This window comes from Sorex araneus, chromosome 2, assembly GCF_027595985.1.
Source record: "Sorex araneus isolate mSorAra2 chromosome 2, mSorAra2.pri, whole genome shotgun sequence".
NCBI lineage: Eukaryota > Metazoa > Chordata > Mammalia > Eulipotyphla > Soricidae > Sorex > Sorex araneus.
In genome coordinates this window covers 186,175,375-186,202,577 of record NC_073303.1, presented here as the reverse complement: position 1 = coordinate 186,202,577, position 27,203 = coordinate 186,175,375, and the positions used below count along the sequence as shown (strand labels likewise).

Sequence of the window (27,203 nt, the reverse complement as noted above, 5' to 3'; positions counted from 1 at the left end):
AAGAAGCAGGTGTGGAGTTCAATGAGAAAAAATTGTAGAAGAAAAATTCAATATTTATTTAATACACATTGTTATCCTGGAACTGTTACATTAATCACATAAAATAACTCTAATGAATGTGCGATAAATAATAAGTATAATAAGTACTTTAGTCATAAAACTTAATGACATTCTACTTACAATCAAAGGTTCTATGTAATCGGTGCTTATTGCATTAAACCTCACATCACATGCCTGTTATCTCCTTTGTTTTACAATTTGGAGCTTTAGTTCACTTTCTGCTCCCTCGTAAGAGCAATGCCTTTGACATGTTAAAAATGAGTTGGCTGAATGCCAAGGAACCTGCTTGAGCTGAAATACAAAGATAGTTCACAGAAAAAAAAGGAAGACTTAATCTTCTAAATATATTAAGTTTAGTGCTACTGTTTTAAATTTAAATGCACCAAAGTATAAATGGTTTGATCTTTTCCTCCTTCATTTTTTCAAGGACATTGCTTTTAGAGCACACTCAGCAGTGCTCACTGTGTGCACGGGGATCACTCCCGGCAGGACTCCAGGACCTATATGTGGTCCCATAATGGAGCCAGGGTCAGCCAAGTGAAACTAAGTGCCTTCCAGCTTGGAGTACAGATAACGAAAAACATACTGTCCATAAGTAGAGAGAGAGAGACAGAGACAGAGAGAGTAATAGGGAAACTGTCTGCCATAGAGGCAGGGGGAGGGGTGGGATGAGAGGGGGGCAGACTGGGGACACTGGCGGTGGGAAATGTGCACTGGTGGAGGGATGGGTGTATGATCATTGTATGACTGAAAATCAAACCTGAAAGCTTGGTAAGTGTAGGTAACGGTGATTCAATTGGAAAAAAAAAATCAACTGCCTTTATCTATTGGACTATCCCTAAGGCCATTTTTATTCATTTTAAGTGGCATTGCATTCTAAGTTACTGAGTAATGTAGCGAAGACTTTTTTGGTAAGATCATTTGTGTGACACTGTGTAATTTCTTTCTCATTTTTATGTCTATATGTTTCGACTCAAAAAGGCAGAATGAAAACATTCTCTGCATTTAATATTTATTTATTGACATAATTTTCATGACATAATACATAGTCTTTAAAATATGATTATATTTATAAATGTATGGTAAATTGAATCCCCTACCTTTAAATGGTAAGGTGTTAATTAAGAATAAATATTTATTACAGAGCTTCATTTACTATCATGACTGTTATACTGCAATATCCAACCAAAATTTTATTAATATTCCTATTTGAATGGAATGTTTTACTGAAACATGTGATATTATAGAAGTAAATAAAAAAAAACATAAAATGGTTCTACTTCTTCCTATTTCTTTTCTCATTATTTTCTGTAGAGGACTGGACCTAGCTCTAGCTGAGTTACTTCAAAGTATACTGGAGCTTAAACTCATCTGGCATGCAGAGATGCTCTGGAAACAAATCAATACACATTGAAGTTCATGAAAGCCACCACACTCCAGGTAGATTTAAAAGAAGGAGGGGCTGGAGTGATAGCACAGCGGGTAGGGCGTTTGCCTTGCACGCGGCCGACCCGGGTTCGATTCCCAGCATCCCATATGGTCCCCTGAGCACCGCCAGGGGTAATTCCTGAGTGCAGAGCCAGGAGTGACCCTTGTGCATCGCCAGGTGTGACCCAAAAAGCAAAAAAAAAAAAAAAAAAAAAAAAAAAAAAAAGAAGGAGGTAAAATAATTCTGTGTATAAAACCACAGAAAATTCAAAACTCAGTTTTGCATGTGTAAGACATCTACACTGTCACTGTCACTGTCATCCCGTTGCTCATTGATTTTGCTTGAGTGGGCATCAGTAACGTCTCCATTGTGAAACTTATTGTTACTGTTTTTGGCATATCGAAGACGCCACGGGTAGTTTACCAGGCTCTGCTGTGCAGGCTAGATACTCTTGGTAGCTTGCCGGGCTCTCTGGGAGGGCGGAGGAATCGAACCTGGGTCAGCAGCGTGCAAGGTAAACGCCCTACCTACTGTGCTATAACTCCATCCCAAGACATATACAAATCAACATAATAAGGAATAAAAAACATCAAAGAGAACTGAATCATTGCTCAGAGGGTGTAGGATAACACTGGTTTGTTGACTTCTCCCTGGCAACAGGGAACTCAGCTTTATTGGGTTACACCCATCACAGTGCTCCCGAGGCACTCCCACTCCTGTGTGTTTATTTTTAACCTCTTCTCTGTACTCTCTTTCCCCAGCTGATCAATCACTTTTATCCCCAAATCAGACTCTGATCTGTATTTGTAAATGAACTATTTTTTTTCTCTCTGTATGCCCTTTCACATAGTTTACTTCAAAGCAATGTCCTTTTTGTATAGACACATGAAGACAGTTAATGCCAATGCTTCTGTAACTTGGGAGTTAATTGAGTTCGGATAATATTACCTCCTGGGCATCTGTTTTCTTTAATTTTTTTTATTAGTGAATCACTGTGGGTACATTTATATACTTAAAAATTTTTGTGTTTGTGTTTCAGTCGTGCAATGATCCAATACCCATCCCTCCACCAGTGCCCATTCACCACCAATGATCCCAGTATCCCTCCCACCACCACCACCTCATTCCCCCCAACCCCATCCCGCCTCTGTGGCAGGGCATTATTCCCTTTTGTTCTCTCCCTCCTTTTGGGTGTTGTGGTCTGCAATAGATGCATTGAGTGGCCATTGTGTTTGATCTATAGTCTACATTCAGCACACATCTCCCAACCAGAGCTTGTCTTTACAGCCTTTACTTGGTGTTCCCTTCTCTATCTGAGCTGTCTTTTCCACCTGCATGTGAGGCCAACTTCCAAGCCATGGGGAACACATCCTGGTACTTATTTCTACTGTTCTTGTTTTTTCTTGACTTAAGCCTCAGTTGCCCTTAGTTCTTACCACCCCAAATGCAGGGGCCCAACAAGGAATTTGATGGATCCAGGGCAAGTAATGAGATACCCTGGCACTGAAACGGACCAGGCCGAAGTGCCATGATACTTAACTATAAGAGCATGGTCATGGACAAATTCTGTCATGACCCAAAGAGTAACAACTGGATTAGGATCCTGCAAGGGTTAGAAAAGACTAACCTAGTCTGAGCACTGTAATCTGGGATCTATTGCGAGACGTCCTCAAGAGAGCCACTCTACAAGCAGAATGTATCTCTTATTGTGTCCATACAAAATGACTAGTATTAAGAAGGAGAATTAAGATGAATGCTTAAATAGTTGTTGGACTATGGAAAGGAGAAACACACCTAGAGGTGATATTTCACACTTGAACGGATCTCCTGGCTGCAGGAGATAAAGGAGATCAGGAGGGACTTTCATACGTAGACTGTGCTACTGGATCCGGGTGTGGTTGCTACCCTCTAATGCTTGGAGGTTGGACACAAGACCAAGGCTATGAGACAGAGCGTGGAGAGACTGGCATGAGGGACAGGGGGAGATGGGAATGAGGGGCAGTGTGAGACTGGAATGGGGGTCCCAGTGATATGGAACAGGTGCATAGGGAGAATGGAATAAATGGCAACTGATCACCAACCAGTCGGGTGGCCCTATTAGTTCCTTTATGCATCTGTTGGTGGAGGCAGGCCAGGGTGGAGGAAGTGACTCTTGACCACAAAACATACATGATGAGTGAGAGAGAGCAAGACACTCCCGCCACCGCCAACTCACTTAATTATTTTGTGATTACACAATAGGGGAACACACAGAACTAAAAGTGTTCATGAATTTAAATTACTGCTCTTCTCAAAGAGTTATCAAAGACCCAATATTCCCAGATAATATTTTCAGTATCTCGAGTACAATCCAATAGTTCTGATACTCAAGAAACCTAAAGTATCTGACCAGTTAGCTCTAAAGGGAAACCAAACATATCCACAACCCTTGGATATTTAAATGTTAAATACATCATATTAAAGTTTAGAGAATCTGGATTTAGTGCAATATTACAGTGGGAGGGTGATTGCTTTGCATACAGTAGGCCCAGGTTTGATTCTAGCACCTAATAGGATCCCCTGAGCACTGTCAGGATTGATCCCTGATTGCAGAGCCAGAGCATTGATGGGTATGCCCTCCACCTACCAAGCAACAACATCAACAACAATAACAACAACAATTTGAAAAGCCAATTTAGTAATTGCAGAAAAGCAACACATGCATAGTATGAATAAAAATTTGGGACAACATATGCTTGGAGAAACAAAAAAATCCAAAAAAATTATGAATTAGAACTTAAAAATTATTTTATTTAGAAAAATAGAATAATATATTTTCTCAAAAGGTCCCTACATCACAATCTCCAGGATCAAAATGATGAAAGTTACTTTGAAACTATGATAATACAAGGACAGTGAATTTAGAATATTATTGTGTATAACCCCACTGAGAGTAGTAAAATAGTAGAGTCACAGAGAGAGATAGAGAGTGACAGAGAGAGAGAGAGAGATAAGACAGGAAGCAGATTCAGAGCCAAGTGCTGTCAGAGAACCTAATGCATCACCTCTGCTTTTGAACATGTCCGGGGATTATGAACCTAGGAAAGTGGGCAGATTTTTGAGAAGATGTTAAGTTCAAGAAATAAGACTTGCCCCTTGATACTTTACAATGAACTATAGAACTAGATAAACTTTATTTCATCCCATTGAAAGTAATTTCAAAATGCTTCTTTTGAACTAAAAAACAATGTGTTTGTCTATATCTCAAATAAATTTGTGGGCACTAGTCATCACTGTATCACTGTCACTGTCATCCCGTTGCTCATCGATTTGCTTGAGCAGGCACCAGTAATGTCTCCATTGTGAGACTTGTTGTTACTGTTTTTAGCATATCGATTACGCTATGGGTAGCTTACCAGGCTCTGCCATATGGGCGGGATACTCTTAGTAGCTTGCTGGGCCCTCCGAGAGGGAAAGAGGAATCGAACCCAGGTCGGCCACAGCAAAGCAAACGCCCTACCCACTGTGCTAGATATAAACCCTAAGTGTGCACTGAAACACAGCCTTAGTTGCTTATTCAAAATTATAAAATTAAGTACTATAATTTATAATCATGGAAATGATTTTTAATTTCCACAGAAGAGCCCTACTGAAAAATCAGTGATTCCACAGTTCAAACAATAATAACACCCATCTTGGCTATGATCTAACAAATTAACAGAACCGAAGACAAGTTACTATTGCTACAGAATACTTATGTTCCACAAATGCACATTGTCTATTAACAAAATTAACTATACTTGAAACAAATATCAGTCAGTTCAAATAAATAAAAACCATGTTTATAAGTATATTCAAGGAAATTATATTATAAAGTAATACAATGCAGAATATATAGAAAAGCAGCAAGTATCTGGAAATCAAACATTCTTACCAAAAATTATGACTAATATTAAATTACAAGGAAAATTAGACAGTATATTCAACTGTACATCAACAAAAACACAGTACATCACAATCTGTGGAAGGTTGTCAAACCACTGGTTGAGAAGAAATTTAATCTTATAGATGTATAAGAAAATAAGAAATAACTAAAATAGTTGAAGTAATAATAAATATATCTGAGTAAACCTAAATAAGGACTGGAGAGATAGTTCATGATTTACGGTACATGCCTTACTTGTGACCAATCCAATTTGACCTCTGGTGCCATATGATCACTAGGAATACTCAGATCAATGCTTTGGAAGCCTTCCCCTCCTTCTCAAAAAAAAAATCACTGAATACCTCAAAATAAAACTAATTTCATAGAAAATAAAATAAACAAAATAAAAGACATACAAAAAGGTTATAAATTAATGCAGCAAAATATTAGCACATTTTTCAAAACTTGATAAAGATCAAACTACCAAATCCTCAGCAAAATAAAAGTATTTTCAAAAGATCTGCATGAATTTGTTATATATAGTATATATGTATATATACTATGTATATGAATGAAAAGGTAATGTATAGCATGCCTTCTTCACAAAACATAAGCTCAAAGTGGAACATAGACCTTAGGGCAAAATTTCAAGAAACTAAAGAAATCGATTCTAAGGAAATGATAATTTTGGTGGTTTTGATCATTTTTTGAGTGTATGTGCATAAGTTAAAATTTGTATATCTTACTCTATTGCAATGGCATTTAAATTAATTTTCAAAAAAAAGCATATGCTTTTGTTGTTATTGTTAGTTTTCTTTCTTTAGGCCAAACCCAGGTGCACTGAGAGCTTTACCATTAGGTCTGCATTTAAGGTTTACTCCAGTGGTGGGGCTCCGGGGATCATATTCAGTGTTGGTAATAAAACCCAAGTCAGTTACAAGCAAAACAAGCCCAGACTCACTCTAGGATCTCTCAAGCCCCAGGGCATGCTTCTTAAAGTTGTTCCCAGTAAAGTCAAAGTAAATTAAATACTTAATCTTGGAGAAAGGAAAGCCTTAATCAAATGCTGGTTCTAGCCATTAAATTCAGTTTAAGTGAAATGAAACACAATATATTTGACTTTTTATTAATTGTGGGAAACCTTATTAATTTTGAAATATATTTACCTAATTAGACTCTATTGCAATCCAATGATAAATTTTTATCTCAAAAAGTCCAAATTCTTTCCAAAATGTCCATTTACAAAACAAACATTTTTTTTCCTGTTTTAAAGATGGTATGTAATTTTCTGGTGCGATTATTTTAAATATATACTCAAAGCAATGTAAAAAGACTGAATCACCAGTATTTTAAGCATTTTAATAAAAGGAGGGCTACATCTATGACTAAAAACAGTGAGCATTTTGCTAGCAATTAGGCCTTTGAGCATGCAGTACACAAAGTACTGTCTTTTTGATACTTTATAGTTTCTCTTGGGATACAAAATGACTAAATGACAAATAACAAAATGACAAATGAAGAAAAATTGCACCACATGTGAGGGCTCGATTTCCAGAAAATTTAACTAAAAAAGACTAAAATGTAAGAAATATTGTTTGTTCAATTGCTGATAACTACATTTCAGTTTATACTATATTTTAACTTAATTAAAAATTTAAAAAGAATCATAATTATTAGGAACTGCAAAAATCAAGAGAATATGGCACCTGAAAAAGTCTCAACATCTGAAGTCTCAAATAACTGATTTCTGAATAGTGACATTCATCCACAAGCTATGCACTACTGAAACCTGAACTCAGAGATGTATGTACTTTGGTGTTCCAAAAATACTGCAGCAAATCTTGCTATACGCCTAAAAAGTGAAAGGAACTTACATTCAATATCCAGGAACATGCTCTTTTGATGCCCTCCGATTCTACTCGCAGCTTCGCAGTCATATCTGCCGGAGTCTGTCAAACTCACGTCTTTAATATGCAGGGAGGAGCTTCCGTGCCGCCCTCTGACTTCAATGCGCCCGTCTGGACTCTGTTCAGATACATTCGGGAGAAAAGAAAGAGTTTATGCTTGTTTCCTGTATAATGACAATATACTTATGGCATATATCACAAACATAATTAAGAATTGATTCCTAACTGTACATTGTCTTATTTTTAGTTCTATATTTAAATGTTTAAGTATGTGGAAAACGGCCTGAAGCATGGCAGAGGTTGGGTAGTGGAGGTCAGGTGCCAGGGCTGGGTACCTTGGGGCAGGGAGGGCTCCAGTTGAATTAAAAAAATAAAATTAATTGAATTTCTAGAGCTGTGCGACACATCATCATAACAGGACATATATATTCGCCTTTCACACAGCCAACCCAAGTTCGATTCCTCTGCCCCTCTCATAGAGCCCGGCAAGCTACCGAGAGTATGGATTCGGCACGGCAGAGCCTAGCAAGCTACCTGTGTGTATTGGATATGCCAAAACAGTAACAGTAAGTCTCTCAATGAGAGACGTTACTGTTGCCCGCTGGAACAAATCGATGAGCAATGGGATGACAGTGATATATATTATATATATATTATATATATAATATATATATATTTACATAGGAGAGCTCCGCAAGCTACTGAGAGTATCCCGCCCGTACGGAAGAGCCTGGCAAGCTGCCCGTGGTGTATTCAATATGCCAAACAGTCTAATTCCCCTGACTCTGAAAATAGCCTCCTCCAATCACTGGGAAAAATGTGTAAAGAGAGGCTGCTAAAATCTCAGGGCTGGGATGAATGGAGATGTTACTGGAGCCTGCTCAAGTAAACTGATGAACAAGGGGATGACAGTGATACAGTGATTTAAATGTTTATTGTAGATTCAGTAATGTAGTTACAATCATAATAATGTTTGTGGTTTTTGCTACAAAAGTTGCTGCTCCTTCACCACCACTAACATGCATGTGTAGACCCCCCCATCAGTGTCCTACTTATTTCTAATCTACCTCTTACTTACCGATCTCCATCCCAGCTCTCTCCTCATTGCTTGGTACACTTGCTTTGAAATCAAATACCCTATCTTTGTTCATCTATGATATTACTGATTTTCTTGTTTTATTTCTTGTAAGCCACAGATGATTGAGATCACCTGTACTAGTTTTTCTCCCTTCAGCTTATCACATTAACTAGATATTCTCCAGTTTTATTCAAGATGCAGAAAACTAAAATTAATCTCTACATTTCTTGTTGCTGAGTACTATTCCGGTGTGTATTTACATAAAAACTTCTTTATCCATTCATCCATTGGATATATGAATCAGTTCCATATCCTGGCTATTGTACTTGGCATTGCTAGGAATACAGATGTGCATATATGTTTTTAAGTTTCGGTGCTCTTGGAAAAAATGCCATGGAGTGGAAGTGCTGTGTCATACAGAAGATTTATCCTTACTTGTTTTTTGAGAAGTCTGCACACTGTTTTCCATAATGGCTGGACAAATATACGCATTCCCACCAATAGTCATGACGATTTCTATCTCAACCACAACAGCAGTTGTTTTCAATCCTTCCCACTTGCCATTCTCACTGGTATGAGATTCTATTTATCCCTGATTGATTTGCACTTCTTGAATAATAAGTGATGATAAACACTTTGATATATGCATTTTGGCCCTCAATATGTCTTCCTTAGCAAAGTGTAAATTCCTTAGCCCATTTTTGTTGGGTATTATTACAGCCCTTTATCTGCTATATGATGTATATTCAGTACGGTGAATTTTTATTTGAGACCAAGTTTCCTTTGACATGGAAAAAGTGATTTTTAATGTAGTTTTTATATTTATGCTTAGAATTTTTTGTTGGTACATATGTTTGTTTTATGCTTTTTCATTTTTACCTCACTACTCATTTGCAGGAACATTCATGAGTAGGAAAAATGAAAGTACATGGTTTGTCAACTCCCATAATTTACTGTGTTCTTTGCTTCTGAAAAACCATGCATGCTTTAACCATTGAAACTTTGTTATGTGCCTGTCAAGCTTACAAATGGAAATGGATTAGAATGGGGAGGAAATATGGGAATACTGGTGGAGAAATTTGACACTGCTGGTGGGATTAGTGTGGAATTATTATTTTATGCCTAAAACACAACTATCAGTACTTTGTAAATATAGGACCTTAATAGAAAATCAGTTTTTTTTTAAAGTTTGCATGCTTTCATAGCAATATTTTAAATTCCAATTTTATTCCTTAAAAGCATAAAGAAAATATCAATATTTAATTCTAACTAAAATCTACCAATAAAAATAGTCTTTCTGTAGCATTTTATTTAATTCTTCACCATGTATTAAAAATAAATCAATGTGCAAATTGTTTTTGAGTTATTTGATTTTTAGAAATTTTATGAACAACACAAATTTGGATACATTTTGATACCTACATGTACTTTTTAAATTGTCATGTAGTCAGTTCTGCCACTCAATTTATTTACTGGTGCCCGCTCGAACAAATCGATGAACATTGGGACTATAGTGCTACAGTGCTACTCTTTATCACAACACTCCTACCCTCATCTTCAGTTTCCTACACTCATGACTTTCAGCATCTCTTATTCTCTGGATTTTCTGATCAACTATTTCATTTTCAGGGTACTTTAATTTAAGATCTACCTCAGACCACTATGAACAGATTTGAATGTTGGACCTCTTTACCTGCCTTCCAAGTGCTTTTGTTGTTCTTTTTCCTAAAGCAGCTAATTTCATATATAAGGCAACTGATTTTTATAACAGTTTGTGAATAATATATCTTTTACATGTCCACATAATACTCTGTCAATATAGGATCTGTTCCAGAACCTTTACTTATCTATCTGTACTCTAAAACAGGAGATATCTCAAATTACCATCTACCACAACATTATTATTACTTCCCGGTTTTTGCAGCAACTGATTCTACAGACTGATCTGCTGGTTTTACCCATTTTTAGCCTTAATTGCGCTGCTGAGTTCGAAGTATATTGACAGGAGACAATGAACTTGGAGAGAACAATCAGATAGGCTCTATGTGACCAAAAAAGACTCCCTGACTCTGCAAAAGTCAGCAGCATTAAGTTCTTTCTATGTTTTTTTCTAAATAAAATATTTTCTGCTGCAGACTATCTTTTGTACAGCTGATAATATTTAAAAATGAATTTATAAGCCGCATAAAAATATATAAAGTTTTCCCATACCTCGTACTTACTAATTATAGAACATAATGTATTATGTTCTAAATAAAAACACTGATCTTTTAGAGAGAGTCTCTTGCCTGTGTGCCTGGCTATTTTTCCATCAAAGGGGATGGGCACTGGCTTCCCTCCCCGCCCCAAGCAGAGCTCCAGGTGGCTGAAGACCTCCAGAACCTAGCCACAGCCATGCTCGAGGCCCCTCTCCACACGTTCGGATGAGCCTCACACATGAAAATACTGGCAGAGGAACCCAGGTGTATGTAATCCTATCAGTGGCCAACATTCAGAGACTTAAAAGCAAGCTCCCAGAAGCGTGCGGCCGCTTTGTGGTCGATTTGTGGTCGTGTGATATTTTATAACCCAACTTCTCCCTCTGGGAGAAACTGGCAAGATACTCAGAGTTTCCTGCCCACATGGGACAGCCTTGAAAGCTTCCCATGGTGTATTGATATGCTAAAGCCAGTAACAAGCTGTGTCTCATTCCCCTGACCCTGAAAGAGCCTCCAATGTGGCATCATTGGGAAGGCAGAGTAGAAAGAGGCTTTTAAAATCTCAGGGGTAAGACGAATGGTTAGGTTGCTGAGAACACTTGAGAAATTCGACGATCAATGAGATGATGATGATGATGATGATGATGATGATGATCTTTTAGAGAGAAACAGTAGCAGACAAGGCATCTGCCTTGCATGCAGCCAAGTCAGTTGGTTGTCTATAGAGTTCCTCAGTTCACTCTAGGTGTGAACCCTGAGTGCAGACCCAGGAGTAAACCCTGAGCAATGCTGGATTGGCCCCAAAATGCAGAACAAAAACAAACAAACAACCAAAAGAACCCCACAAACCACCAACCCTTTTGCCTCATGTTTAAGGACTCATGATAGCACTTTCCCTGTAAGCATACTTTCCGATCTGTACCCTCTTTAAGTGCATTCAAGTCTGAATTACTTGTACTTTGATGCAATATTGTTCTTTCCATAAACACTCTTCAAAGGTTCTTCTTAAAGATTTCACCTTCGTCTTGTTTATATTTAAATACAATGATTCTAGCTTAATTTCTTAGTGAAATACCACTTCAACTTCTATAGAGTCCTGGGTAGAATCTGATTATTTTTCTCTTCCTTTGTCAATTTATCTGTTTTATCGCTCTGTCCCTCTCTTTCTGTTTGTCTCTGTCTCTTTCTCTCTTTCTCTCTCTCTCTCTCTCTCTCTCTCTCTCTCTCACACACACACAAACACACAGGCATACACAAAGAAATTGTAACTACTAGCTATTTAGGACACAGAGCATTTTCAGTTGTAGGAACCTTATAGCTTCAGAATTTAGCCTTCCCTCATCTGACCTGGATGAGTATCTAGAAAAGAACCATTAGTCAATTATTATTTGAAGGAAATTAATTTTTAGTGAAATTCACATGCACTTGAGTAAAGAAAATTCTTTAGCATATATTTACTATGATGTGAAATATGAATTTAACATCTGTATTTAAGTGTAGGAAATCTTTTGTTCAATATACAAAGCAAATGTTTCACTTTTCTGTTCAGAAAAATACATTGTTCTCTTCCAGTATCATTAGATACATTTTAACTTCATTGAAACATACAATCTTGTAATTACCTGTTGTAAGTAAAATGAATTTTCTAAAGGATCACTGAGAAAAAAATTACCATTTCAAAATTAGCACACTAATAGAGAAACACTAGTCTTTAAGTTATTATCTATATCTTAAATGAATAGGATAAATGAGAGAAGAGTGGGATTTGTCTGGAAATGTGTATTTTGAGATGTGTGACTGGGAATATTATGTCATTTTCAGACTTTGTATCAACTGGCTTTGTAATGATACACAATATGCATCTGTCTCAAGTAATTATACTATAAGTCCAAAGTCATTCATTCTCACACATGACATTCCAAAGGTTACCTTTCTCTTTGTTCTAATAAAATGCATTACACATTTCTGAAAGAAAATTCATTAATGTCTAGGTCTTAATTGCCATCTTCAAGAACATTTATTTAAGACATCTGATATTTCACAGAGACATGTTAACTGGCATATTAGATGTCCATCTTGTATTTTTCAAATTCTAAGTAAGATCACAAGAAGTTAAAGTGTCTGGCTGAACATTGTTATTTCAATCATTTCAGGAAGGTACCTGAAAGATGTTATATTCCTTGCCTTTACTAAAGATCATTTTCAGAACTGTTTTTAAATTTTGTTTAGGTATTATTATAAGACAATTATGTAGAGTTTAACACCATTTCAGTAACCCTACAATTACCTAAGTGATAAATACCTTTTATTTATTATGTAATTTATGTATTTTCAATGAAATTTTATTGGGGAAATATTGTTTTATAACATCACATAGGTTTCAGGTATACAGCATTACATATCATTGCCAGGATAACCTTCACTGGGATTCCCACCAATATCCTAGTTGTCATCTAACACCATACAATTACTTTCCTTTATTCATTCACCTTTCTCCAACTCCCTTACTCCCTAACAATCACCAATCTTTTTTCTGTTTCACAGTGTTGTGTTAGTTTTATTTTGTCTTTTTCATATTCTACATTAATTAAGTGGTTAGGGATATATGTTTATTCCCAGCAAATGTTTTGTTGTCAATTTTAATTGTTGGGCATTTGAATAGAGACTATATTGTGATTTAATTGCTAACAATTGTGTATACAGACTGATTATACACTTATTTTCAAAATTATAGTTCACTCAGTACACCTCTGAGGTGACTAACAATACCTTTTTCTTTTCAAGTTCTTTGTGAATTAAGATATGATAAGCACAGAGGTGCTGGGAATACAGGCAGAATAATATAGAAGAACCTTTGTTATTCGTGGGAAATTAATCTTAACAGAGAAGATACATACTAATTTTAAAATAAAACAAGACATTGAAAAGTACCGTTTTCATTTGGGAAGTGTGTACATAGAGGGGTGGAGTAAAGACAGAGGTACATCGCATGATAACCTGTGTAGGTTGAGATCTGTTCATTTCAAGAGACCTTTCAAGGTGTTGGAGTTACTAGGGATATACCCTGCAGCATCCAGGAAACACTATGGAGGGCCCTGAGCAGACCTAAAATATACTTCATTCCAATTAACACTCTCCTTGGCTCAAATATTATTCCATTTTTATTTTGTTATGTTCTGGATAGGGCTAGAGCGATCGCACAGTGGGTAGGACATTTGCCTTGCATGCAGTCAACCCTGGATCGATTCTTCCTTCCCTCTCGGAGAGCCTGGTAAGCTACCAAGAATATCTTGCCCACACGACAGAGCCTGACAAGCTACCTGTGGCATATTTGATATGCCAAAAACAGTAACAACAACTCTCACAATGGAGAGGTTACTGGTGCCCGCACGAGCAAATTGATGAGCAAAAGGATGACAATGACAGTGACAGATGTTATAGATTAAAATCTTAAAATAGAAAAAGAAGGATTACATTACAGAGAGAATTCCAGACTAATGGACCCCATCACCATATAAAATAATAGGGGAAAAAAGCAGGTACATAGAAGGGATCTGGGGAAATACATACAGCAAACAAGCAAATACAGACAGTGAGGGGAATAAAAAAGCTTCCTTGCATTGCAAAGTCTATTTGCAATAACATTATATCTGCATTGAGCATACATTAAACTCAAGTAAAATACTTATATTTTACATATAATACTTACATATGTAGTTTTATGGTTCTTAAAAGAACCATGAAACTAAATATATAAACAAGGAAACAGATGTGCTCCAGTGGTTATTGGCATTAATTCAGCAAAAATAACACTATGGAATCATCTTAACACTGCCTTAACTAAATTTCCCAAAGAATTTTTAAGAGAAAGATTATCTTTCTTTATTTAATATTTTATATTTGCACTTAATATTAATTGTTCTCCCTCTGGCTTGATCTCATTTTCCAAATTTACTTCCTATTTTTTTTTTTTTTTTTTGCTTTTTGGGTCACACCCAGCAATGCTCAGCAGTCACTCCAGGTTCTGAGCTCAGGAGTTACAGCTGGCGGTGCTCAAGGGACCATATGGGATGCTGGGAATCGAAGCCGAGTTGGCCAAGTGCAAGGCAAACGCTTTACCCACTGTGCTATCGATCCAGCCCCTTTATTCCTATTTTCACTGCATGAATTGAACTTTTGTACAGTTGCACTTCCTTCTAGAAGAAACTGAACATTGTAATATTAGTTAACATATATGGCAGATAGCAATTAGGGACTCTGTAAATGTTTTAGATCTATTAGTTCATCTAATCCACATGATTGTGTTATTCAACTAGGCTGATGTCCTTTCCATTTAAAAAACTATGAAGAAACTGAGTCACAGAAATAGTGAATAACTTGACCAACACAATTTATAATTAATAATGACTAGATGTCACAATTTATTTTTTCTGTTCATATGCTGAATTACTTCTGCCATATCATTCATCCTATGAGACAAGTACATGGCTGAACTACATACTCAAGTGACAGGGGTATGATGAATGAAAATTAAATTAATGAGTCATGGGTTAAAAAGCCTTCATAGTGAGTAAATACCAAACCATATTGATATGGGTGAATTTTAGAAAAAAAACACATAAAATAGTCTACAAAATGTGGCAGAATTCCTTTTGGGCATTTGTGTCTAAACTGAACTTTGTAGACAATCACTATTGATATACCAGGTGCCAAACTGAGAATTCGTATAATACATATTATATCTTTGTTATGTAAATTACTTAATAACATCAGGCTGGTAACATAAAGTAAAAAGTGCCTGATGGCAATATATGGAATTTTCCTCTTATTTTTAATAATTTGATGATGCTGCAATCATAGTAAAAGATACATATGGGCGGGGAGCTAGGTACTTGCCTAGAAAGTGCATGATCACAGTTAATGCACTACAAATGGTCTCCTGGACATTGCCAGGAATTAAAAGTTTGGAGTAAGTGAGTAAGTCCCACTGGGTGTACAAACCAGAATATTAACAAAGCTTCACTGGGGGTATGGACCAACACACACACACACACACACACACACACACACACACACACACACATTTACATGTAATTTGCATATTCACACATATATGCATATATAATTTACTCATATACATGCACATATGAGCTGTTTTCAGTTTCTTAGGGATTTTATTCTACTGTATAAAGTTAACTCCATACATTATATTCAAGTGAAAAGAAAGATTACATGTAAGAGAAATCTTGTATTCATTGTTAGAAATAATCAGTAAAAGAGGAAAGGACTAATGCCAGAAAAATGTCCCAGATCATTGGGTGTAGAATAACATTGGGTTTGTCCTTTCAGCCTTGCCTCTGGGAACTTAGTTTACCTTAAATCAATGTCCTTTCTGTATGAACACAGGGAGACAGTTAATATTATGCTCTTGTAACTTGGGAGTTGATTGACAATTAAAACTGACAATGGCCTAGCCTATACTAGTAAAACTTTTCAAGTTTTCTGTGATGAATGATAAATTAAACACATTACTGGAATTCATTATAACCCACAGGGACAAGGCATAGTTGAGCATGCCCATAGAACCCTCAAAACACAGTTATTAAAAAACAAAAAAGGAGGTATGCCTCCTCTTGATTCCTTTTCCTTGACATTGTTTACTTTATTTATTTATTTTTTTTAAATTTATCTCAAGAAGAACCCTATACAGCAGCTCAGAGGCATTTTGAGGAAAGTACCAGACTCAGGAAACTATTAATTCTCCTATTTGGATTAAAGTTGGCAAAGAATGGCTAGGAAGTAAACTCCTCATTCGGGGAAAAGGGCTATGCTTTTGTTTCAATGAATGATAACCCGATGGAGAAAATTGGGGTTCCACCACATCTCCTCAGAAGTCGAATTGATTCACTAAATTCAATCCTCAAACCATCAGAAACTACTTAACCCTCTAAACTCCAGTCAGCCGAAACAATTTCAGCTGGAAGTCACAAGGAAATTGGAGAAGTCAGCATCAGAGAAACTGAAATAAAAAAAGGTTGTTCTACATTCTTCACAAGACTTCCTGACAATTTGTAAGACTTATGATTAAAGTTTTCCAGAGACACAGTGATGTGACTACCACTGTTGCTGTTGCCAGAGCACCTCATTGAGACCCATGTTATCAAAACACAGAAAAATGACTCTCATCATCTCTGGACAATGCAGGACAACAGACTCTTTATTACAAGCAGTGCTATGGGTCCAGGGTTGGAGTGAAATATTAGTACAACTAATAAGACTGTATTGTGATTTGGAATTGTGCCTCTAATTCTTTTTTTTGTGTGTTTTTGTAAAAAGGAAAGGGGGAAATGTAGGATAACATTGGGTTTGTCCTTTTAGCCTTACCATGGGGAATTTACTTTACTTAAAGCAAATGTCCTTTCTGTATGGACACAGGAAGACAGTTAATATTATGCTCTTGTAACTGGTGAGTTGATTAACTCCAATAATATTTACCCATGGGCATCTGCTTTCCAGACTCAGTTGCCCTTAGTTCCTAGCACCCCAAAAGCAGGGTCCGGACAAGGGATTGAATGGACTCAGGGCTAGCTGTGAACCACCTGGCATAGAAATGGACCAGGGCAAAGCACCACAATACTTAACTATAAGTTGAGAGCATGGTCATAGACAAATGCTGTAATGATCTAAAAATAAGGACGGCACCAGGACCCTGCTGGGGTTAGGAAGACTAACCTGAGCTGAGGACTGTGGTCTGGAATATATAGTGAGATGCCCTCAGGAAGAAACAAACTTTAAGTTTGATATATTTCTTACTATGCTCATACAGAATGGCATTGCTAGAAATACTAGAAGTAGATTTACTGCAACTAAATAAGTGGATTATTTGCTGAGGAAAGAAGAAAGCAACACACCCTGGATGGAATCCCACCCTAAAGCAGATCTCCTAGTAATCTGGAGTAATCTTCTTAGATGAGATTTTACCCTTGAGTTAATCTCCTGTAGGAGTGGTCTTGCCTCTCTTTGTTGATTTGTTAATATTCAACCCACCTTTGTGTCACCACCCTACGCGATTGCTACATAAACTAAGACTGTAAGAGTGGAGGGGGTCAGAATCAGAAGTAAGGATCAGAGTCAGAAGGGAGAGCAAGTGGAGCTCCAGAAAAAGAAATAGGAGAGATCAGAAGAGAGATCAGTGTAGAGATGAGAAGAGACCAGACCATAGGAGAGACTACAAAGACAGAGTCAGAGATAGAGAGTCAGATAGAAGAGAGCACAATGGCACACACAGAAGAACACAAAGGGAGCCATCCTGATCTGGTCCATTCACAGCGGCTTGAGAGCACTGAACACGAGCGGAGAGAGAGAGAGAGAGAGAGAGAGAGAGAGAGAGAGAGAGAGAGAGAGAGAGAGAGAGAGAGAGAGAGAGAGAGAGAGCCTCCCCGAGACCGAGAGCTGTCAAACACACATCATCACATATCACCCTTTCACATACGCACATTTGTACTTTTACAGCGGGGCACATGCATTTTAAGTGTGAAGCTCTGGATTCTATCCCTGCACCGCCTGGTATGGTCCTGGTGGACCACAATCACCAGCAGGTTTCTCATCCAGCAGTGAAAAAATAATGATGAAGGAAAAGTAACTATTTAGAAATAGTTTCAAAAATTATTTTAAGATAATAAAATAATGGAAGAGAAAAACTATTGGGAATAATGAAAAATGAATTATTTTTAAAACCAAAACCAGGTTCCAAAAATACTGGGGGGGACAAATAAGTCAGAATTATCACCATAAGCCATAAACAGAATAAATACACTGGAGTTTGGTGAAGACTAGATAATATAAATCATCCTATATTTGGTTCTCTTTTTAACAAATAAAAATTAGATGACACGAATTTTAATTAATAAATGGATGGTATTTTGCTGGAACACATGAAACATTACAAAAATTAGGAGATACAATTAAATTCAAGTTGGGGCTAATAAAAATAAGTTATTTATATATAATTTATAATATTTAAGTATAAATTTACTTATATTTATTATTTTAAGTCCATTATTATTTACCAAACAAATTTATATTTAATTGCTCTTTTTGTATTTTCTTTAAGGGTAGTAGTTGATCTTCTTATAAGACAAAATAAATATTATTAGATACATTAGTATCAAATATATTCTACAGCATTTACAGAAACATTTTCTGCTGCAAAGTCATGGTAATTTAACAATTAACTGTTGCAAAGTAATTTAATTCTAAACTGATACAGATAATTTCTCAAAAGAGAAGACAATTTCTTTCAAGTACAAATTCTTAGCAGACATTGAAAATTTATTAATAAAACATTCTACTTAAAATAATATCATTGTTTAAGACATACTTTCCAGAATTCTCTAAAAAAGTACTTTTAAAAGATCTTCTGACAATTTTTTAACTGTTATTCAAACTATGGATTGAAAATAAAAACTCACAAAGTTTTAAACGTTTAAAGAGCCACCTTTCAGCACGCTTAGAGCATCAAAGAAGATTTGTAACATGCGTAAGTCTATTCCAGCACCTCCATTAGCCCGGGTATATAAGTGTTCATTTTGCCTATTGCCCAGCAGGGTCCTATAATATTGCACTCAGAGCACTACTAGGGGAAAAAAACACACTAGGTATATCTTTTAAAAATGTCATTCAAATGAAAAATCCTTCAAAAGAGTACATTATCTATGGAAAGTTTGGGAAAAAACACAGGCACTGAAGTCTACAGGTGTTAGGAAGAATGCTCTTTAGCATTCTTCTCTACCATCTGAAACTGACAGTTTCCAAAGTAGGCATATTACCAAAGTAGTCTTACATCTTCTTACAACTGAGTTTTATGGAAAGTCTGTATGGAGTGAAACTTTAAACATAATGTCTTACTTTACAAATTATTAGGAAGTCATTAGCTTAAAAAATAGTATCTGTATTCAAAAAGCTAAAATGAAGAAAAAAATTCTATACTAAAATGTAGGGCTATCTACTGCGTTGACATGGAATATCTTAGAAAATAGAAATATAAAAAGTTGATGGGGACAATATCTCTGAATAATAAAGTCAATCAGTCTAGTAACAAAGAATAGGAAATGATAAAATCTAGATATTAAAGTAAAACTGTTACAAATTAAAACTGTTACTTTGTATTCTGTTTTATAAGAATAGGCAGTATTAACCTCATTAGAAATAGGTAGATTGTACAGATGATTCCTTAATGCATGAGATTCTATGGATATATATGATATGTGTATATTTTTAAATAATTAATTTGTGTTTTGTGTGGGTTGGTAAGCATTTGTCTGTGTCGATTGGGTAAGTAAGTACTAAGAAAGGAATAACAATCTCAAAGACAAGAGCGTTTATCCAGGGTATAGCCATTAGAATATTTTTTAGAATTTTTTATCTCTATCAAAGATTTACTGGATAAGAATATTTACCCAAAATAAAATAACCAAAATAAGAACTCAGTATAATTCAATTATTTATTAATAAGAGTTAAATGTAATGTTCAATGAACATATTGCAACTGGGAGTGAGTATTGAGCACCTCCAGGTGTGATTCAAAGACAAAAAAAAAAAGAGAAGAAGAAAAAGAAAAGTAAAAGATTACAAAATCCTCTATATGTGGGGTACCAAAGTACCCTACTGTTACTCTCTTGTCTATTTTTCTCTTTTGGTCTTTTATTATTCATTTTATATATTTGGACTGGAGTGAGAGCACAGCCGGTAGGGCGTTTACCTTGCACAGACCCAACCCGGGATCGATTCCTCCATCCCTCTCGGAGAGCCCCAAAAGCTACTGAGAATATCCCACCCGTATGGCAGAGCCTGGCAAGCTACCCATGGCGTATTCGATATGCCAAAAACAGTAACAACAAGTCTCACAATAGAGACGTTACTGCTGCCCGCTTGAGAAAATTGATAAACAATGAGACGACAGTGCTACAGTGCTACACTCATAGCAAATGCATTGATGTTTTTAAATGATGTATACTCTTCTCAACCTGCTCGTCATCACTGTGCAATGCATTTCCTGTTGCTTTCTCCCTGGCAGTTTCTGTTAGTGACTGCAGGGGTCTTCCAATGAAGTGTCTGTACATCAGAGCACTAGATCATGCTTACGGGCCACCTAGATACCCATATCGAGAAGGGCTTGGGGCAAACAGTGAAATGGCAGGTGGTACTCACAACTCCCTAAGCTGTCCTCAATGCAGGTCTCTCACATCCAAGAACTGCGCCACCTGAGTCACATCCCCAGCACAGTCTTTATTTTAGAGCCTGTTTTGAATGATATAAATGTAGCTAACACACTTTTCTTTTTGTTAAGTACTTCTTGGTAATTATCCATTCCTCTTTCCTTTCTTGGCATTCTTTCCGTTGCAACTTGAGAATTTTCCATAGTGTTATGCTCAAATCCCCTTTTCTATCTTTGATGTGTATGCTGTAGTATTTTTTGCCTTTGGTAACCTTAAAACAACTTATATTGACGAAAGACTTTTAATTTGATAATAACTTAAACAACACATTCAACTGCCCTACATTTCACAATCTCTCCATCTTGTATTTCACATTTAATCTTATGTATATCTTAACTATTATAGTCATACTAACATTTACACTTTATAAATTTTACCCATCGTACTAGCTTTATAAGGAACTAGTTAACCACATTCACTGTGTATTTACAGTTCAGTGTGATATTTATATTTTCATATTTTTCCTGTCATTAAAAAAATAGCACTGTAGCACTATCTCACTGAAATAAGACTGTAGCACTGTAGCACTGGAGTCACATTGTTCATCGATTTGCTCGAGCAGGCACCAGTAACGTCTTCCTTGTGAGACTTTTTGTTACTGTTTTTGGCATATAGAGTATGCCACACAGGTAGCTTGCCAGGTTCTGCCACGTGAGTGGGATACTCTCCATAGCTTGCCAGGCTCTCCGAGAGGGACGGAACAATCGAACCCGGATCGGCTGTGTGCAAGGTAAAAGCCCTACCTGCTGTGTTATTGTTCCAATCCTCTAAAAAATTAATGATTTTTTTCTTTTTAATTAAAAAAATCCTTTAAGGGAAGGGAGAAAATTTTTCTTCCTTTATTAAAAAATAGTCAATGAAAACAAACTCTAAAATTTGCCACAAAATTGAGGTCAAAGAGATGAAGGGGGTTAGAAGACATAATAGAAGGAATTTGAGGATGGTGGAGTATGTAAAAGGGCACATTAGCAGTGGGAGGTGGTAAAATACATTGTGTGTCTAAATTATAGATATTAATATTATTGTAAGCCATATTGCCTTAATAAAAAATAAAATAAATTACTAATAAGCTCTTTTGACATTTTTTATTGTGCTGTGTAGTTCTGTGTCTTTTAGCATATGCTTCTCTGTAAGAACTCTACCTTTCCTCCAAACCGGAATAAGATTTTCATGAAAAGAAGATTTTTAAAAATATTTTCTTTCAGTGCTTTTAATTTATAATTACACGCTCTCTTCTCATAGGCTAGCACCTTCCAGAAGCCTACTATTAACATATGCATTATCCCTTGTGTAAAGCAAGCTGGATTTTTTTCTTGATGATTAAAATAGTTTTTTTTTTTTAGTGAAAGATTTACAAAGAAACTAGGAGTTGCATTTTAGGCATATAATAACGCAAGAACAATTCCTCCACCAGTATCAACTTCCCTCAACCAGTGTTCCCAGGCTTCCTCCCTACCCCAAAACTCAACTCTACTCCTTTTTATTTAAAGTTAAGTGGTTGCCACTTAGATCTCATTTTCTCAGTACTATTGAATCTGTCTGGACTGGAGTGATAGCATATTGGGTAGGGCATTTGCCTTGCATGTAGCTGACCCACGTTCGATTCCTCATCCCTCTCGGAGAGCCTGGCAAGCTACCAAGAGTATCTTGCCCGCATAACATAGCCTGGCAAGCTACTTGTGGCATATTCAATATGCCAAAAACAGTAACAAGTGTCACAATGGAGCGTGACTGGTGCCCACTCGAGCAAATTGATGAACAATGGGAAGACAGTGCTACAGTGCTATTGTGTTGTGGGTATATGGTTATACCTTCCTCCTATCAATATAACTGAAGTTCTGATGCCTGTTCACCTATTACTCCTCAATCTCTTCTTCCCCCACATCCATTATGATTTATATCCTTCTCTGTCCACTTCTCTAAACACTGGGGTCAATGGTGTTCTAGCCCCCACCCCTTTACCACAATCATTTCTTCATCCAGTATTCTATATTCCACAGGTAAGAAAGATCATGCTGTGTTTGTCTTTCTTCTTCTGGCTTACTTCATTCAACATGATATGCAGCTGCAAGGAACAATGGAATCATGCCATATTCTTGCTGATTTTAAGCTTCTCTCATTGCTTTTAACATTCACCATTTCAGCTATAATGCATCTAACTGAATTCTCTGAGAGTTCATCTTATTATTGAATTGCCTCTTTCCATTACAGGTTAAAGAAAAAGAGAGGGGTCCCAATGGACTGAGGAAGGGGATTATGATTGCAATTGTGGTACAGTCACATATATTTTGAAGACAAAGAAAACGGAACCTCTAAACCACTATTTATAGTATAGTAAACTCATAAAATGAGAAATGTTCAGCAGATATATCTTCAGTTTAGTCTTTTGTTTAATTTTGAAGAATTATTAACTTCAGTTAAGTTTTCTACTCCTTTCTCTTTGTATTCTCCAGGAACTCTATACTAATAATATGGGTCTTAATATTCTTCCATTTCTTCTTTAAGCTATTACCAGTCTCTCTTTTCCCCATCTTTCCTACTCTAACTATGAGCATCTCTGATGTGGTCTTCGTTAAAGTTCATTTTCTGCACGTATGTGACTGTATTCGGTAAGTTCCTGCATTTTCTCTTTGCGGTACATATTTTCTCTCATTATCCTATCTAGTTTGGTGGGTATCTTTCTAAATATTATTCTGAACCTTTATCAGGGAAGCTATTCATCTTAATTTTATTTAGGTTTTTCTTCCTAATGTTTTAACTGGTTCTTTGATTTAGAACACATTCCTGTTTTCCACGTTCCTTGTTCCTAATTCTGTTGTTATCATTTGGCAAATCACATAAAAAGTACAAACACAGCCACTGTTTAAAAAGTGGCTTCAGGCCAGAGAAATTGGACTCATGGTCCTGCCTTAAACACGAAGGCTAAGTTCAGTTCCTGGAATCCCCTATGATCTGAGCCCTAATTAGAATCACCCATGAGCACAGAAGTACTCCAGAGTATGGACACCCAAAAAAGATGTGGCCTCACTCAACACCTTTATTGCAAACCACAACAGCTAATTAGAGAGAGAAAACAGAAGGGAATGCCTTGCCACAGTGGCAGGGTGGGGTGGGGGGGAGATGGGATTGGGGAGGGTGGGAGGGACACTGGGTTTACGGGTGGTGGAGAATGGGCACTGGTGAAGGGATGGGTTCCCAAACTTTGTATGAGGGAAGTATGAGCACAAAAGTGTATAAATCTGTAACTGTAAAAAAAAAAAATAAAAAAAAAATTTAAATTGGGTAACATAATAGAAAAAAAAAATGTGGCCTCATGTAGGAGAAGATCTTTATTTTAACTTGCTCCAGGCTCTTGAATGCGGTTATCAATGGCTAATCTTTATTTTTCAAGCAAAGCAATCCATTTTCTATGCAGTGACACCTAGTATATGCATGTGTGCCTTAATATGTCATATCCCAAGGTGAAGGGGACATGAGTTATCTTTGAAATGTAAACTTTGCACATGCAGATAAATATATTCTTCTAGAAGCACAAGCAAAGTTCCTGATAACACCAGAAGCAAGTGATTTAGAAATGTCACCTAGGGGAAAGTAACAAAATATGTAGATGCTAGGCAGTAGACAAGCCCATTTCTAGGAAATATACATCAACTCAATCAGTCGGAGTAAGAGTGCCAAGATGGGGTTCACTAGCTTTGTCCCTGGGTATATCCAAGCAGGTCCCTATGTGTGTGCCAAAATAAGATTCCTACCATCAGCAAAGCAAAACAGTTCATGGTCGCTAAAAGACTGGCGATGTTTCATCCTATGGTCTGAATAATGCTGTGAGCATGAGAATTTTACCAAAATTCTCTGATAAAATCTCTTAGGACCCAAGAATACAAGAGCTTCTGGCAATAAAGAGCTTCTGGCAAAAAGGAGCAAAAGGGAGAAAACTTCTAGGATCCAGGCAGTAGTCACAAAACCAGAGCCCTAGAAATAAAAACTGAGTTATCTGAAGCACATAAGCTCCCCTCTTCTGGGAGATACTGGTTCTCTAGAATACAGAAGGCAAACAGGGAGCTTAAATATATCTGAAAATAAGACCTCAGACTCAGAAAAGAGATCATCAAGGGTAGTGAGGAATGTGGTGTAAAGGTGTCGAGGACTACAGTGAAGAGTTATTGACCCTTTGCTGAGAGGTACTAAATGGCAACATTATACTGCAGAGACATAAAAACATTTACATTATTGGTTTGTTTGTGAGGCCGCACCCATCAGTACTCAGGGCTTACTTCTGCCTCTGTGCTCAAAGATCACTCTTGGCCAGGCTCAGGGAACCATTTGCTGTGCTGGAGATTTGGGCTGGCCTTGTGCAAGGCAAGCACTCCACCTGCTGTAGTGCTGAAATCTCTCCAGTCCTGAAGCATTTACATACTTACAAACCAATGTAATGCACTGAATTTAAAAAAAAAATTAAAACACGGTCAAATTCAGAGCTGGAACAATAGATCAAGCGGCTAAGTGAATGGATCACATGCAGGAGGACCAGTTCAGATTCTGGGCATCGCATGGTTTCTAAAGCATATCCAGGGGCGAACAATCTCCAAGCACTGAACTGGTGTACTCCCCAAGCCTTACCCGGTGACCCACAAAAGTGTAGCAAAACAAAAGAGGAGACAATAAAAGTCATTCAAGATATCATCTGCCCTCTGGAGGCTGGAAGGCTTAAAGTAATTCCTGGTACTCCTAATTGAAAATCATCCCTGAAATCTGCACCTATGAAGAAATGACCCAGCTCTATTGCTTCTTTCTTATCTCCTGGGGAACGTTCACTTTATAAGAACTCTTCTCTTTTAGTTACCGTGCAAGGGAAGCTTTTCTTGAGCCACTACAGGCAAGCAATAGGGGTTCCTTTATGGAAGTCCCATATTCAGAATGCCATACTAGAGAATATGATTATTGCTCCGCAATAAACATGAGCTAGAGTGAGCCGGAGGGATAGTGCCAAGATAATGTCCATGGCTATTTGACAATATCTTTGCAAGTACCTCTGTACACGAAACCTGAAGCCAGCCCTCTAGTTGAATTTATGGACATGCAAATGAACCTTTCTGGCAGAAATGGTTGAAGTATGTGCCAGTCTACTCCTGTGGAATGTCATGCAGATGCCCCTTTGCACATATTAATTTTTCAGAGGAATCTACACAGTGATCATCAAGAAGGAACAAACTTAGAATTGTTTAGTTAAGAGAATAGACACCGAATAGAGTGGCTTTTACATTATCTGGCTCACTGGATCTAACATTAAGAAAAATAAGTCAGACCTTCATTTGTAGGAAAGGTCCACTTAGCTACCAATATTGGCATTAATGGCATAAAAGTGAATATTTCAAAAACACTTTAGATAATTCATTTTAAGTATCCACTGATGTAATCTCTTTTCTAAACTGTACATCAAACATTTTCTCATTGCTGTATTCTTTATGCATTAGCTACTATATGCAAAGGTAGCAGATTCACTAATATTCAATTTAGCACTGTAGCACTGTCATCCATATGTTCATCGATTTCCCCGAGGGAACACCAGTAAGGTCTCCATTGTGAGACTTGTCGTTACTGTTTTTTGCATATTGAATATGCCACGGGTCGCTTGCCAGGCTCTGCCATGAGGGCGGAATACTCACGGTAGCTTGCCAGGCTCTCCGAGAGGGACTGAAGAATTTAACCTGGGTTGACCAAGTGCAAGGCAAATGTCCTACCTGCTGTGCTATCACTCCAGCCCAATTATTAAATGAATTATTTCAAATAACAAAAGAAACATTAGTCACATGAATTGTGATCATTTTAAAAGATTATTTTATTTTTTACATTTTTCTGAGGACTGGAGTGATAGTACAGCAGGTAGGATGTTTGCCTTGCATGCAGCTGACCCAGGTTCAATTCCTCCATCCCTGTCAGCAAGCCCGGCAAGCTACAGAGAGTATCCTGCCCATACAGCAGAGCCTGGCAAGCTACTTATGGCATATTTGATATGCCAAAAACAGTAACAAACTCACAATGGAAACGTTACTGGTGACTGCTCGAGCAAATTGATGAACAATGGGTTGAGGGTGCTACAGTGCAGTTCTACATATTCTGAAATTTATCTTTGAATAAGTTTCATCTGTTTTTTAATCTTTAAAACGAGAAATAAAGAGCTGGAATGATACTATTATGGGGAGGGTGCTTGCCTTGCATGCTGCCAACCTGTTTTAGTCTTACATCCAAGCACCAGGAAGAGTGAGTCCTGAGAGCAGTCCTGAGAGCAGAGCCAGGAGTAAGCCCGAACTACCACTAAGTGTAGCCCCAAAGTCAAAACCCAAAGCAAA

At 37.0% G+C, this 27,203-nt stretch overlaps 1 protein-coding gene across 2 annotated transcripts in view; it reads right to left on the bottom strand.

Annotated features, from left to right (window-relative positions):
• The window catches only part of NCAM2 (neural cell adhesion molecule 2), a 456,616-nt gene that overhangs the window by 127,565 nt on the left and 301,848 nt on the right, over window positions 1-27,203 (bottom strand). For both annotated transcript variants that reach the window (XM_055125317.1, XM_004606976.2), the window contains exon 9: window positions 7,268-7,418. In XM_055125317.1, the coding sequence (XP_054981292.1) occupies window positions 7,268-7,418 (151 nt within the window). The remainder of the gene's footprint in view (window positions 1-7,267; window positions 7,419-27,203) is intronic.